The sequence below is a fragment of the Sorex fumeus genome, unplaced genomic scaffold (genome assembly GCF_029834395.1).
Source record: "Sorex fumeus unplaced genomic scaffold, SorFum_2.1 ptg000013l, whole genome shotgun sequence".
Taxonomy (NCBI): Eukaryota; Metazoa; Chordata; class Mammalia; order Eulipotyphla; family Soricidae; genus Sorex; species Sorex fumeus.
In genome coordinates this window covers 6,406,144-6,422,628 of record NW_026606070.1, presented here as the reverse complement: position 1 = coordinate 6,422,628, position 16,485 = coordinate 6,406,144, and the positions used below count along the sequence as shown (strand labels likewise).

The following is a 16,485-nucleotide window of genomic DNA, read 5'->3' as shown; positions in this document are numbered from 1 at the left end:
AAATTCAAATTCAGAACATCAGCTCTTCATTGCAGTTTTAAACTAGTGGCTGGTTGAATCCTTTCCACTTTGTTTAATTTTACCCTTTTTATGCATCAATGATTCTTATTTATGACTGCAGCAGAACACAGCAATCGATGGTGTTTGGCCTGAAGGCGGAGAAGGACCCCAAATCATGCGCCTACCCACTCTATCCTCACAATCTCTCTGGGCAGAAGATAATTCTCCTTTTGAGAAATTTATCTTAGATCTTATTCTTTTCTTCCTCACAGGAAAAATAAAATTCCGAGTCCGGGACACGGAACGTAATTAATTCTGTAAAGAAAGTAGAGCATTTGATCTTTGATTCTTCTGTCCAAAAAAGATAAAATATCTTTGTTAACTAACTTCAATGAATGCTATACTAAATCATTTATAAATGGTCTGTTATAATCTTATAAAAGGTTACATTTGCAAAAAGCAGCAATGCTTCTGGGCAGTGCTCGGGGGACCATGCAGTGCCTGGCATTGAACCTGGGGCTTAGCACTGCCAACAGCCTGCTTTTTAGCCACCTCCTGGATGCCCAGGATGTTCCTTAAAGTCACTTAGTTTTGTCGTGGAAAGTAATAGTCTGAGATCTAACAGGGGATTGCCCCCAAGAAAGCAAAAGCATCCAGAGTTCAGAGAAAGAATCATTCAGAAATGGGCTCTTCTTCACTCCCAGAATTGATTTTAAAAAATTATTGATTTCCTCCCACCAAACACTAATTTTAATCAGTTTTGTGTCTAACAGATGGCACTAAAATTGATGACAGATAAGAAACACTACATGCAGCAATACCTTAGAGCAAGCTGAGCTAGTAAAAAGCCTGATTGCTTCTTGGAGCAGAATGAGATGCTGGCGAATGTTATCTGGAACCAAGTGTTCATGACTGGGTTTTCGAAAAACGCTTTCATAATTAGTTAATCATAAGCATTTCAACTGGATTATAAATTTGTGAGCTGTCAAGCTGGTATGCTGACATTCTACACTAAAGGCTTATGGGGAGGGGGGAATCCATTTGTCAAGAGTATGAAGGACGAACACCTTGTCAGAGTCTTTTCTATGACTGCCTGTCCCTGGGGAACTGGGATTCTGCAAGGTAGTATTTGCCAGACACACAGCACTGTGGTTGTCGTCAATGGCCGTGATTATTGGGCCCACAGGATGATCATAAGAGAAGGGACAGCCCTCGGGCCTCCCTCTCTGAGGCAGGGGGCTGGAAAGGCATCCGACCTTGAAGATCCACCCCTGGGGCCTATGTGCTACAAAGGGCAAACGTCTCTTCAGCGTCACTGATGCCTTGCTAGGAATTCCCTGATCAGTGGTTTCCAGAGCAGAAAGACTGAATCGGTGGGAAAGAAGTTCTGCAGCTCTGAGGCTGAAGGCGGTGAAGACAAACTTGAGGGGCCTGGTTCGTGTGTAGTCACTGGTCTAAGGGTGTGGCGCTTCTCAGAACTCGTGTCTCCTAAAAACTCAGCACCCCGACGCTGGAAATCCAGCCTACTCTTCCCTGTCAGAATTGTGTCCACAGCCTGCAGACAGGTCCTGCTTAGGTGGATGGGATATACTTTGGAAAGGCCTGGTAGGACAAGCCTTTATCCCAAATTTAGGTAGATCCAGGGGAGAAACTTAAGAGTCGCAGAGAAGCGGCCCCACCTCCTAATCTCTCTCTCTGGGGATCCCAAAGGCTTAAGAGCGGCCTTTTGGGCCTCACGATCATGGTCACGATCATGGTCAAGGATCATCCTGTTGTTCGTCAATTGCCTCCAGCAGGCACCAGTAATGTCTCCTTCTTCCTAGCCCTGAGATTTTAAAAGAGCTATATTCAATGCTCTTTCAGGGTTAGGAGAACGAGACCCATCAGTGTTACTGGTATTGGGCATATTGAGTACTACACGGGAAGTCTGCCAGACTCTGCCATGCGGGCAGGACACTTTCGGCAGCCTGCCAGGTTCTCCAAAGTAAGAACGAGATAGTAAGATAGTAAGCTTCTGGGAGCTGGGTTTTATAGTCCCTAGGTCTTGGCTGTTGATGGGACCAAACTGGTGCCAGTGGCAGCTGGTGGGTGTGACGCCTATCTACCAGAATATGGGGGATCTGGGTGGAGAAGGCCCAGTCCTGATCTGAGCAGGTTTGGAGATCTCAGCCCTGGGACCTGCATGCCTCGGTTTCTCTGCCGATTCCTTCATGCATGAGGCTTGTCCGGATGTGTGGAGAGTGCTCTCAGCATGACTGTGGCTGGTTTTGGAGGCCTTCGGCTGCTGGGGCTCTGCTCGGGACAGGGAGGGAAACTCAATCCGCCCCCCTCCAAGGGGCCCCTGGTGAGGACAGCCGGGCGCGGGGGCAGGAGACTCTTTGGGCCTCGCAGAAAATGTTTTTTGCTTCTTGTGTTTCAAGCCTTCTGAATCAGCTAAGATTCTTCTGTGTCTGTTACACGTCAGATCAATCATTTTTCTTTCTGGGGGAGGGGGTGTTACCCGGCAGTGCTCAGGGGACTGGCCCTGCTCAGGGATCACTCCTGGAAGTGCTCGGCGGACCAGTGATAAAATAATGGTTGACTGTGTGTAAGGCAAGTGCGTTAGCTCCTATTCTATTTCTCTGTCCCCACATCCAGTCCCTTAACTCTAAGGCTTCTAGAGATTTCCCCCCCTTTCCTATAGCAAAGGATAAAAAGATAAATTCTGAAGAGTGAGTGGAACTTTTTTTTTCTTTGCAGTAGTTAAGAAATGAAAAGTAGTTATTAGAAATGAAAAGCAGTTCAGCATTTGGGGGAGAGGGTCCACAAAGGCCAAATACCCAGTTTGGCCAAATACCCAATATACTCACAATATTTTTATTGCTCACATGGAGTGAAGAAACCACAGAAAAGAACCATTTTCAGCAAATCCCCACAGAAAGTTTAGCTGCCACTGGCCCACCCCCTATGACACACCAAGGAAGGGAGTTAATAGTTTACAAGGACATGGGAATACGCTGCCGTGTACTGGAAAAGAACGGTGAGCACTGCTGGTCCTCATAACCCCCACACTCATAGAACAAAGGAACTGAGATAGTACATGAGGTCTTGGGTCCTAACGAGAAAGTAGGGAGCTAGGGTTGGACATGAGTACAAAAGGTTTCTCTCTTCTTCATCTTTTTATTTAACAAGGGGTTGAGGGGGGCATACCCAGCAATGTTCAGGGCTCACTCTTCGCTCTGTGTTCAGGAATCACTCCTGGTGGGGCTTGGGGGACCATATGGGGTGCTGAGGATCAAAGCTGGGTCGGCCACAGTGCAAGGCCAGCACCTACCGTCTGTACTATCACTCTGGCCCTTTTCATTTTCCAACACTGTATTTCCATTTGACAACTTGATATATGTCTAAGCACAAGGAAGATCATCACCCAATATTAATGATGACCTTCAGGTTTAAAGACAAGATCACAAACATCCATATTCACCACCACGCCTATGCACTTATTCTTTCTTGTCAGTGAAGGAAGACATCAGGGTGATTTTAAAACAAACACAGCATACAATAGTACATTCTCATGAAAGATTATATGGGACACGAACTATTTCGTGCAGCAAAAGAAATAAAGTCAAGAAAAGGCTGAAATGATAGAGGTAGTATAAGGGAAAGGTAAAAATAAGGGTGAACATAAAATAATGTATGAGAGAAAAGATTCTCAAAAACCCACACAGTGACATCGCCTGACCCCAAAACATCTACAAAGCCCACCAAACTCTTAATACAGGCGTGGGGAGTGTTGAGATATAAAAGTACCAAAGCAGGTAAAATATTCTTATGCTCTTACCCAGGAAGGCGGCCATGTTCATCACTTGACTGAAGACACAGCTTGCAGGAGGATCATCACCTGCAATGCTTGAAAAACAATTAACATTTGATGATTGTTCAATTCAGATCTTTAGCCATCTGCAATGGACTTAACGTTTGTGTTCCCTCAAAATTCACATGTTGTATAAGGACCAAGGGGGAAGATGTTTGGCATCTTGATGATGGAGTTGCAGGAACTTCTTAGGCCCAAAGAATAAAATTAATACTACTGGTAACCAGATTACTGCAACTGCAATTTTTAGAAAAAGTATGTTGAAATCCTAACCCAGTGTGAAATGACTATGGAGTTGGGGCCTTTGAGAATTTTTAGTGACCTTATCACGGGGATCAGTGACCTTCTCAAAGGGATGGCAGACTGATCACCATCCTCTGTCATGTGAGGATGCAATGAAAGGATGCAGTGTGGTCCTCACTCTAACTCCAATCCAGCATCCTGATCTGGAGGATGTGAGTATCTGTTTCTGGGAAGTGATGATGCTTTGTGTGTGCTACAAAGCCTACACTGCTTGGTCACAGTAGCTGGATTAAGTACCCTCCCAACTTCACTAGGATTTGGCATAAAAGAGAATTACCAAGTTACCTTATATATGGTGCGTGCTTCACACCAGGTTTTCTGTATAACAAAGAAACACAGAAGCCAGGTTAACGCATTGTCACCGGGGGCAGTTTAGACTAAAACGTGCTTAACCAATGGCAAGGTTTTTGTTGGGTCTATTGATGAAAAATGAATTACATGGAAATAAATTTTACCTTTCAGCTGAATTTAATGGGAAAATTTTGTCATCTTCTACAGCTATAAAGTATCTACAAAGAAAGATCAATAAAAAATTTATAGAACAAGTAAAAAAAAAGTCAAAAGTGTTCCTGATTTTCTTATGCGAATAATCACATTCAATCTCTTTTTTTCTAACTGGGTCTTTAAAAAAAAATATGTTTTATCTATACTTTACCTAGCTCTGTGGCATACAAGTGTCGTTATTAACATTTCTTTAATTTTTAAAACAAACCCAAGTTAATAGCAATCACTATCATGCAGAAACTGGAAAATGAAGAAATAAGACCTTGCAACTTTTTTTTTTTTTGCTTTTTGGGTCACACCCGGCGATGCACAGGAGTTACACCTGGTTCATGCACTCAGGAATTATTCCTGGTGGTGCTCGGGGGACCATATGGGATGCTGGGAATCGAACCTAGGTTGGCTGCTTGCAAGGCAAATGCCCTACCTGCTGTGCTATTGCTCCAGCCCCGCAACTTTTTAAAAAAAATTTTTATTAGTGAAACATCATGAGTATAGTCAAAGACCTTGCAACTTTTTAAAAACCAAATTTATAGGTCAAAATCCCATAGTTCTCAAGAATATGTGTCAGATTTTTAGTGAACTGTAAGGAAATGAAATAGTTTTCTAGGCATGAATGTTCTCAAAACACTGAATAAGAAACTATGTTATGGTTTGTGATAAGTCAAGACATCCAAGGTAATGATAATTATAAACATACTAGGCTCTCTCTCTCTGTCTCTCTGTCTCTCTCTCTCTCTCATACACACATACACACACACATAAGTGGACTGAGAATTGGGAAAGGAAACTGCAGCAGGCAGCACAAATCAGCAATCTAGTAAATAATGGATCCAAATGACTATTTGATAGACTGTTCCAGAAGAACACAAGAATACAAAATAAAACCATTATTCTTTGCCTGCTTTGCACCATTTATGATTCACTCTTTTTAATTTTGGTAACAAGAGAGGAGGAAAACTATGGACATCAGCAAGGTGAAATCAGCAAACATTCTTCTAAAGTTATAAAGTGACATTAACATAGAAAAGCTACACACTATCAAAATTTTACCTGTTCACCTACGCGGTTCCCAGGATAACGGGTTCGATAAGAGAATACTCACACTATCCATAATCCAGCGGAGGTGAACACAGTAAAGACGAGAGGTAGGAACATCCACACGCTGCATTTCTTCCCATCCATACCTGCAACTCTGCAAGGAAAAAGACAGCATCAGTGCCTGAGACAAAACAGATCCCATGCTTGCAAGTCAGAAAAGGAGTTTAGTTTTTTTTTTTAATTTTTATTAGTGAGACACCATGAGGTACAGTTGTAGACTTACAAATTTTTGTGCTTGGGTTTCAGTTATACAGTGATCAAATACCCATCCCTCCACCAGTGCCCATTTTCCACCACCATGGATCCCAGTATCCCTCCCACCCCCGTCCCCCCCATCCCACCCTGCCTCTGTGGCAGGGCATAAAAGGAGTTTAGTTTAACCCTCCAAAAGAACATGCTCCAAAAGAAACCATGACTCGAATCAGTGTCTCCACTATTAACCCACACCTATGGGGGATCTTTGAGCCTGTAGCCTGCATGGCTGTTAGCATTAGCTTCATATCAGAGGTTCTATTGAGAACTGATGGAAAGCTTCCCATGCAGACATTAATCCTTATACTGTACGAAAAAGGACAGAAGGGTTTTCATGAAAACTTTCAGGATAAGAGCTGGGAAGCAGTAGCATCCTTCAACTTACTTTTCATGCTATTATTAACATTTATGGGTGTGTATGAATCTACACACCAGGCAAGCACATGTGCCTGCAGCTTGGCAAGCGAGAATGTGGCAAACAAATTAACTGGAGGAAATGACAAATGCATCGCCAGTCTGAACTTCGTTCAAGACGCGTTACTGAACAGCTATCTCAGAAGACTAAGACGGATAGTTCTGGAAAACAATGCATGAGCGTAACTTGAAATTAGCTCCAACAAACACAATGCAAAGACATGTCAGATGCCAGGAATTTGGTTATTCGATTTAAAGGCAAAAATAAGCAAATTTAAAAAGTCCTCACCAAATGAAGTGAAAACCAGAAAGATTCCATGAGTGACTGCCACCAGAGAACAGAAAGAAATAACTAATTATCACTTCCATGCTCCAAATCATCAGTTTCTTTGAGACACTGGAGGCCAATAACTTTCAAGGCATGCGCGCGTGTGCGTACACACACAAACACACACACACACTCTCATACTCACACTCTCACACACACACACGTTTTCTGAGAAAACAAAGAACCCAGTGGGCTTCGGGGGAGCTGGCAAAGAGAAGGTCAGTGCAATTAAGGGGCACCTACTCTAAGGAAATATCACTGCTCATTATTTTGAGGGGTTACATTGAACTGCAAAAAGTCATTCGGGTTTCAAACAGCAGGGCCACAGAGCTGAGGCTCTGTGGTATCTGCTTTTAGGTGCTAAGAATCTCTGGAACCTTCCAAGTGTTCATCACAGAGAGTGACTCTTCCCTTTAGAGAAGGGCATTCCTTCTCCATCGGTCACCTGCTCGGTCTCCTGAATTGATCTGTCTAAGCTGTGCCTTCTTGTCAGGCGAGAGACAGACAGCCAGACCCAATCATGTTGCCTAAACAGCTGTGCTGTGGTCCACCGCAGAGCTGGGGGATGTGTCCAATCAATGATTAAATCCAGGAGAATGACGTGAGAGCCACGTTCCATCAGTTGAGCCCGACCCAATCCAGGGCAACTCAGCTCACGAGGATCCACACTCTCACGTGTGCCAGGCTCTCTGCGAGGGGTTGCCAACCAGAGGACCGGGTCTAATGAGCACAAGTTCTAGGGAAGAATCTCTGCAATGCAGGGAAGGGGTCAGGATGTGCCCAGGGCACAGGAGCACATGCCTGGCCTGCAGAGGGACTGGGGTTCAATTTCGGGTGCCGCATGGCCCCTTAAGCACAGTCAGATGCTAACTGTAGAGGTCCTCGTATAGCTGGCCCAGAGCAGCTGCATTTCTGGGCCCGAGCATTAAAGCAGGTTGGGTGCACATCTTTAGGACTGGCTCCTTGGCTGCCTTGGGGCTGCTTGGGAGGATCGCCCTCCCCTTACCACTGTAGCACTGTAGCACTGTCCTCCCGCTGTTCATCGATTTGCTCGAGCGGGCACCAGTAAGTCTCCGTTGTGAGGCTTCTTGTTACTGTGTTTGGCATATCGAATACACCATAGGGAGCTTGCCAGGCTCTGCCGTGAGGGCGGGGTGCTCTCAGTAGTTTGCGTGGCTCTCTGAGGGGGACAGAGGAATCAAACCCGGGTCGGCCACATGCAAGGCAAACGCCTTACCCGCTGTGCTATTGCACCTTGCCATGGAAAGGAGAAAGGAGCGGTGAAAAGGTGGGTCAAAGGGACACTTTATAAGCAGGAGCCCTGGCTTGGCCCTCACTCAGCTCTGCGGAGTTCCCTAACACTGCCATGAGTAACTCCCAAGCACTGTGGACCACCACACCTCCCTCCCCGCCAAAAAGAAGGGTAAAGAAAAGGCAAAGCTATTGTGTAAGTCAGAGGGAACAGGTGGGATAACACAGCTTGCAGTGTGCGGCCCAAAAGCAGGCCCCCAGAAGCCATGACAAGCTGCAGCTAACATTAAGTCTCAACTAGGCCCCGATTTCTGTTTCCCTGGAGCAGGACTTGCCGTTTCTGATAAACTCCCAGTTACGTAATTTGCCCAGCTAAGGAATTGGGCAGTTGGGTCTGGCCGTCATGAGGAGTCACTGTCCCCTCCTTGGAAACTGTTGCCAACCATTGCCTAATTGCTGACCACCATTGTAATAGGGTCAATGCTGAAAATAGACCAGTTATAAATTGCCTCTTAACTCTGAACCCTAAATAAACTGCTTGTGATTGGAGTCGGGGTCCTTGTCAAAACGCCACTGCATTGGATGAGACTTGGGCCCTAACTCGGGTTAGCACTGACTCGGGCTAGTAATAAAGTTCCTTTGCTTTTTGCATTGGGCTGGAGCGATAGCACAGTGGGTAGGGTGTTTGCCTTGCACACAGCCAACATGTTGGCCGACCCAAGTTCTATTTCTCTGCCCCTCTCGGAGAGCCCGGCAAACTACCGAGAATATCTCGCCCGCACGGCAGAGCCTGGCAAGCTCCCCGTGACATATTTGATCTGCCAGACACAGTAACAAGTCTCAAGATGGAGACGTTACTGGGCCCACTCGAGCAAATCGATGAACAACGGGAGGACAGTGACAGTGACCTCTGCTTTTGCATTATCGTATGTGGACTCAGTCTCTCTCCGTGATTGGGGGTCAGAAACTCGGGCACGACAATATAATGGAGAAGAATGATGAACATTTCAAGCAGACACATTATGGCATGTCAGTGTCTATTCATTTATGTCCAGAAAGTTGTGGGCACATAATACAGTTATTAATTATGCTAACAAAAATAATTCAGCAGGAGGCGTTTAAAAAATAGGAGTGTTGGTTGAGCATGTAAACCAATTATTCTCTATCTGCTCTTGAAATAGGATGAGTGCTCAGGGGACCATATGGGATGGCGAGGATGGAACCCGGGTCAGCTGTGTGCAAGGCAAGCACCCGCTGTACTACAATGTCAGCGCCATCGAGTTAGCTCATTTCTTTTTTTTTTTTTTTTTTGCTTTTTTTTTGGGTCACACCTGGCGATGCACAGGGGTTACTCCTGGCTCTGCACTCAGGAGTTACTCCTGGCAGTGCTCAGGGGACCATATGGGATGCTGGGAATCGAACCCGTTTTGGCCGCGTGCAAGGCAAACGCCCTACCCGTTGTGCTATCTCTCCAGACCCAGAGTTAGCTAATTTCTTAAGCTAAAAAAAAAAAAAGAAACTTAAGAAGCAACCCTATGGACCTAGGCCAGCTATTTGTTTTAGTTTGGGGGCCACACCTGGTGGTGCTCAGGTGTGGCTTACTCCTGGCTCTGCACTCAGAGATCACTTCTGGCCAGTGCTTGGGGAGCATGTGAGGTGGTGGGGATAGAACCCAGGTTGGCCGTGTAGAAAGCAAATGCCTTATCCACTGTACTGTCTCTCTAGTTTTCAAGTTAATTCACTTCTTAGGCCCATGAGGTTGATTCTCACTGTGCATTTTCCTAATGATGCTAAGATGTTAGGAGCTTGAGTCTGGCGCCTTAGACCACTCGGCCATCCTGATAGCACAGCGGTAGGGCATTTGCCTTGTGTGCAGCCAGCCCTGCCGAGCCAAGTTCGATTCCTCTGCCCCTCTCGGAGAGCCCAGCAAGCTACTGAGAGTATCTCGCCCACACAGCAAGCTACCTGTGACGTATTCAATATGTCAAACACAGTAACAACAAGTCTCAAAGTGAAGACGTTACTGGGCCCTCTTGAGCAAATTGACTAACAATGGGAGGACAGTGCTACAGTGCTAAGCTGTTACGGCAATGTGTACCTGTCAAGATACATATTTGGCACATATTACCTTATCATCTCCTCATTCTCTCACTTTTATTTTTTTGCAGTGCTAGGGATTGAACCCAGGGTTCACACATGCAAAACAAGAGCTCTACCACTGAGCTACCTCTGGTCCTTGGCTGTATCTTCTTTTAAATTTTTAGAAAATATTTTAGACATCATATTTTCAATATGGTTAATGGTAGGGTTTCATGCACATAGAGTTCTAGCATCTAGCATAGCACCCTCCACCTGAACGTTCACTCGACCACACCTGCATGGTCTCCGCCTACTGTCTCAGTGTCCCCTGTCACCCTTCCCCCCAATCATGTCCCCCCAACATGGTAATCTTACTTTTGGAGACTAGTTCTTAGGGCATTTGTTATTTCCTTAGTGTTTATTAAGCCATATCTTATTTAGAGAAACTCTGCTCAGGTCTTCTGTCAAATTTTACATTTTCAAGTTGGAGTTGTTTTGGTTCTTTTTTGTATGAGGTTGATATTGGGTCACATTTTTTCCCTTTTGATTTTGGGGGCTACTCCCAGCTTGGTGCCAGGAATTGAACCCGGGGCTCCTGCATTCAAAGTATGTGTTTCTGCCCTTTGAGCCATCTCCCTGGCCCTGAGTGGTAGTTCTTTCTATATACTGGACATTAATCCCCTCAGCACATATCTGATTTACAAAATCTTCTCCCTCCATGTAAGTTGCCTTTCATAATGTCCTTTGATGCACAAAAGTTTAAAATTTTGAAGAAGTGTCCAACTAATTTTTTCCTTTTGTTGTCTATGCTTTTGGTGTTCCATCTTAGAAATTTGGTCAAATTTAATGGCATGAGACTTTGTCTCTATTTTACTCCAAGTGTTTTATAGTTTGGGCTCTTCCAATTCAGATCTTTATCCATTTTAAATTCAGTTTTTAATATGATGCAAGGCAACTTCATTTGGTCACAAGTCTCAGCACACCTGCTCTATTCATGGTGCAGTGCCCGGGGCTTCTCCTCAGCCATCTTTCTCCCCCTCTGAACAGTCTTGGCAAAGCAAAAGTTTAAAACCAGATGAACTTTAGGTTGCTTTTCCATTCAAGCTTGTGCATTTTTGTTTTAGTTTTGCCTTTTATTTCTTTTGGGTCTCCCAAGTAGTGCTCAGGAGTCCCCGAGGACTTTCTCAGAAATTCCTGGCCACCCAGCCCTGAGGTGGGCACGTGAATTTGTGTTTCTGATGTTAAACTTATGAAGTGTATCTGGTTTTGATTTAAAGATTTTTCTCCTATTTTTTCCTAAAATATTTAAGATTTTTACATTTGACATTTACTTTTTTTTTCTTTTGGGGGCACACCCAGCGATGCACAGGGGTTCCTCCTGGCTCTGCACTCAGGAATTACTCCTGGCAGTGCTCAGGGATGCTCGAAATTTAAACCCAGGTTGGCCACGTGCAAGGCAAATGCCCTACCTGCTGTGCTATTGCTCCAGCCCCAACATTTAAGTCTTGACCTAGTTACTTCATTTTAAATTGTAGGTCTCTGATCGTGCTATTGAATGGGCTAGGCTGTCCCTTGACAGTCCGTAAATTACCTTGACAAAGATCAGGAAATATACAATGATCCAAATCATCTTCATTTGTTGTTGTTTTTGTTGTTGTTGTTGTTGATGATGATGGCTTATTGGCCATGCCTGGAAATGCTCAGGGGTCTCTCCTGGCTCTGAACTCAGGCATTACTCCTGGCAATGTTTGGGGGAGTGAGAAGGGGCGACCATATGGGATACTGGGGATCAAACCTAGGTTGGATTGTGCAAGGCAAATGCCCTACCCGCTGTACTCATCTCCCCAGCCCCCCATTTGTCTTCTTAAGTCATGAAGGGAAATTTATAATTAAGAACATATAATTTGGTCGTATTCTACCCTAACGTCTAGGTTGAGTTGAGAGTATTAGCTTAAGAAGAGGACAATGAGGTGTGTTTGTGTACGTGGGCAAGCATCTATGTGTGTGTGTGTGTGTGTGTGTGTGTGTGTGTTTCGTGTGTATGTGTGTGTCTAAAGCTTCTTACTTACATCACATCCCTACCTATCTTTGAGTTGTCATGAAGACCAGAACTTGAAAGCAAAAAGCTCTTTCAGGATCAGCAACAACTGGTTTTATTACCTGCCAACGACCTATCTGATGTTATCTTCTTTTATGTTTTCTTGAGGAACTGTGTCAACCAAAGAAAAATATTCTGCTATATGATTTTCCTTCCCAGTCTAATTTAATCACATAGGTCCTTCTTTCATCTGTAATCAGTTTGTTACAGGATGGAAGAGCTCGAGTAGAGGAATAAATGACTGATGTAATCTGTGTTGGAGGGTCTCTGAGTGGCCAGGATAGAAACATTTCATTTTGTTTGCTTCTATAAGACTCTGAGTTGTTCTACTATGACAAGTTAGGCTACTTGGGTAGAAAAACCTCTGCAAAGAATAACTGCATAGATGTATTAGACAAACTCTCTCCATGCCTCAATGCTCCTGCAGCATTAACGTTCAAGTTTTCTTTCTTCCATCTTTCCAGACACTGTAGAACTAACGTGGTCCAGCACTGCCAGGTACTCACAGTGCCACCCAAAATGTATGTGCATTTCCTGGCAAGAACAAAGTCACGGTTTCCCTAAGGTATACCAACTCAGCAACAACCAGATAGTCAGCAGATATTTTCCTGCCTTAAGGAAAGAAGGGCAGAAGGAAAATCTATTCTATAATCCTAAGATATTTTTTGCTTTTTGGGTCACACCTGGCAATGCACAGGGGTTACTTCTGGCTCTGGACTCAGGAATTACCACTAGCAGTGCTCAGGGGACCATAAGGGATGCTGGGAATTGAATCTGGGTTGGCTGCGTGCAAGGCAAATGCCCTTCCTACTGTGCTATTGCTCCAGCCCCTCCTAAGATACTTTTATGTTTACACTCTGAATTACATTCCTTTTTGATTTTCTATAAAATTTGCCCCTTTGATATCAATCTTCCAATAACATCTCATAACATCTCATGTTAAAAAAGAACATTAGGACAATGGTTCCTATGTCCTAAATGATGACTGAATCGACATCACTTATCGAGTTTCTTACAAAAGGAGAACTAGAACTGTAGAAACTTGGACGTGTCCTGGCCTTTAGATTCTTCTTGCAAGAGCCGCCTCCAAAAGGCATCAATTATCCACATGATCTGCAAAGCTGTTATCCAGATGGTGAGCCTCTCTGAGAGAGCCAATACGGCTATGTCTGTGCCCGCCCTCGCGTGTTGTTCTTTCAACAAATCATGCTCTCCAAGCTGGAATGACCTGTCCTCTCCTCCCCTAGATCCGTGGCCATGGAGGAGAGTCTACAACATAGTGGGGTGCCAGAGACTCAACACCCCAAGGTGCTTCCTGCTCCCTCCAAGAAACCATGTCCCTAAAGCTCTCATTCTTCCACAGAGAGACAAACTGCTGTAGAGAGTTGGTTGTGGCTTGGTGGCTGACATTTCTGAGCCTCTGGAAGTCTTCTAGCTGCAAAGACCTCAGAACTATCCGCAGCTGAAAATGGACAGTCTTAGGGAAGAGACCAAAGTGTTCCTTTAAGTCCACATCAGCTCGGTGCTCAGACTCTAATTTGCTTCGGCAGCATCTAGAGGGGATGGCTTTGTGGGGGGACACTCTGGAGAAGTGAGGGGCTACTCCCAGGTCTGTGTTCAGGGGTTGCTCCTAGGAGACCCTGTGGTGCTGGGTGTCAGCTGTTCTATGTTAATTTGATATTGGGGTCTTCGTAAAATTGAGGCCATAGTCTTTCAGCGGGCTGGAGCGATAGCACAGCGGGTAAGGTGTTTGCCTTGAAAGCCGCCAGCCTGGCCGAGCCAGGTTCAATTCCTCTGCCCCTCTCGGAGAGCCTGGCAAGCTACCGAGAGTATCTCGCCCGCAAAGCCTGGCAAGCTACCCGTGACGTATTCGATATGTCAAACACAGTAACAACAAGCCTCACAATGGAGGCATTACTGGTCCTGCTTGAACCAATTGATGAACAACAGGACAGTGCTACAGATTACCAAACAACTGGGTGATGAAAGGACATCCCCAGAGTCTTTCAGCATCAAATACAAACTGATGGTTTTAATGGCGCAAGCTAATGAAGTTAAATACAGAATACAGAAGTACAAATATGGCACAGTGTTACCAATGCTAACCCCTTTTTGTGGTTTTGTTTCTGTGCCATGCCCGTGACGCTCAGTGGTTATTTCCAGTTCTGTGCTCAGGAATCACTTCTGGTGGTGCTTGACGGAGCTCATGTGATGTACAAGATCAAACTAGGGAAAGCCACGTTGCAAGGCAAGGATGTTACCCCCTGCACTATCTCTACATCCCCTAATCCTAACCTCTAAAGACCAACTTCCTCTTCTCCCAGGCCATGCAAAAACTCAATGGACACACAGAAAAGTCCATTGACAGGATCACCATCATCCAAAGTTTAAAAATCTCCCAAATGAGGGGCTGGAGAGATAGTACACCAGGTAGGGAATTTGCCTCATGCGTGGCTGACCCAGGTTCAATCCCCGTCATACCATATGGTTCCCAGAGCCTGCCAGGAATGATCTCTGCATGCAGAGCCAGGAGTAAGCCCTGAACACAGCTGGGTATGGACCCAACACCGCCCCCCCCGCCCCAACTGAAAGAAATTTTTAAAAATGAAAGAAAGAAACTTCATGACTGAGAAATCAATGATAACAACAATGCAAGTGGGGAGTGGAGAGGTGGTTTAGAGGACAAAAGCACTGCCCACGGGAGCCCCAGGCAGGTTCCATCCTGGCATTACACGGTCTCCCTGGCACCACCAGCAGAGACCTCCAAGCACTGAGCCGGGTATAATCCAGAACCCCCCTGAAATTACCAATAAAATAATGACTGAAACATCAGAAAAATCAAAATTTTCCAAGGTCAGAGAAGATGTCCTTGCAGAGAATGAATGAGACGGACTTTGCAACATCCAGGGTTCGAGGAGGGCAAGGCATCATTCATGGACTCTGAGGGCACACTGCCGAGGTGTGAAATCCCATCTTTGCTAGTGTGGCACCTTAGTTGTGAAGTCCTCTGGTGCCTAACTTTTTTCACTGGTAAAGTGGTACTAACAACAGCACCTTCCTCTTAGGGTTTTTTTTTATGGGGGTTTAGACTACAGTTAGACAAAGAGGACAGCACCTGGCCAGTGATGGCTTTTCCACTGCAAGTGATATTTGGGGTTCTCAATTGTCCTCTTTCTATTTTGCAATTTGTTCGGAAATGAGCTTCCTGTCACAGCAATTTTTCATCTGCTCTCAGGGCCATCTGGAACAAAGCAGGGAAGACGAACGAGTCACCACCAACAACCAAGACTGTCACAAGGTCTCTGAACCAAAAACATCCTCGATTAAGAAAATAACAACCAGAACCAACATTCTGGGAACCACAAGTGTCCTGGGCAAATGCGGTGGACGTATGTGCTGCTTGTATTATATTTACAATGATAAGTGGCAATGGCAAGGGCTATTTACTTTCACCCTGAAATATTTGTAGGCTATTAGCTACAAATATTTGGGGAGGTCTGCAATTTAACCAATGCATTGTGCTGAGTCTCAGACTTTTGGCTTCTGGGAATCCTAACTCGGGAAAGGCAAGGCAGTCTGAGTGACCCGGTATTACCCTAAGAAGAGATGATTGCCCTAATCAGAGAGCTACAAACAATAGTATTAAATCTAGGACAACATTCCATTTTACCCTTAATAATTTTCATGAGTACTGGTAAGAAACAAAATATCAATTAGCAAAATGCTTAATTTCTATGTGTTGGAGTACAAGGAGCTTAGGTTTATCTGGTTACACCCATCACAGTGCTCCTGAAGCACTTCCACTTCCATTGTGTTTAATCTGGTTACACCCATCACAGTGCTCCTGAAGCACTTCCAACTTCCATTGTGTTTATCTGTAAGCAGTCTTCCCTATGCTCTCCTTCCCACCCAGTTAATCAGCTTTCCCCTTAATCAGACTTTGCTAATTTGTAAGATCAGTTTCCCAGAAATCTATGATTTTATATGTATGAGTGAAATATTGCCTTTCTCCTCTCCTTATGCCTTATGAACAGTTTACCTTAAAGTAATATCCTTTTTGTATAGATACAGGAAGACCGTTAACACCATGCTTTGTAATTTAGGATTTGATTGGCTTTGAATATTATTCACTCCCGGGCACCTGCTTTCTCGACTTAAGCCTCAGTTGCCCTTAGTTCCTAACACTCCAAAAGCAGGGTCCCGACAAGGGACTGAATGGACCCAGGGCAAGCGGTGAGCTACCCTGGCAGCGAAATGGGCCAGGCCAAAGTGCCACGATTCTTAACTATAAGTTAAGAGTTTGAT

The 16,485-nt window shown here is 44.8% G+C and overlaps 1 protein-coding gene across 2 annotated transcripts in view; it reads right to left on the bottom strand.

Moving 5' to 3' along the window:
* Positions 1-16,485, bottom strand: part of TMEM150C (transmembrane protein 150C) — an 82,592-nt gene that overhangs the window by 13,706 nt on the left and 52,401 nt on the right. For both annotated transcript variants that reach the window (XM_056111386.1, XM_056111385.1), the window contains exons 2-5: positions 5,763-5,852; positions 4,612-4,665; positions 4,442-4,474; positions 3,821-3,888 (exon numbers count right to left, since the gene is read on the bottom strand). In XM_056111386.1, coding sequence (XP_055967361.1) covers positions 3,821-3,888; positions 4,442-4,474; positions 4,612-4,665; positions 5,763-5,842 — 235 coding nt within the window. In that variant the 5' untranslated portion in view covers positions 5,843-5,852. The remainder of the gene's footprint in view (positions 1-3,820; positions 3,889-4,441; positions 4,475-4,611; positions 4,666-5,762; positions 5,853-16,485) is intronic.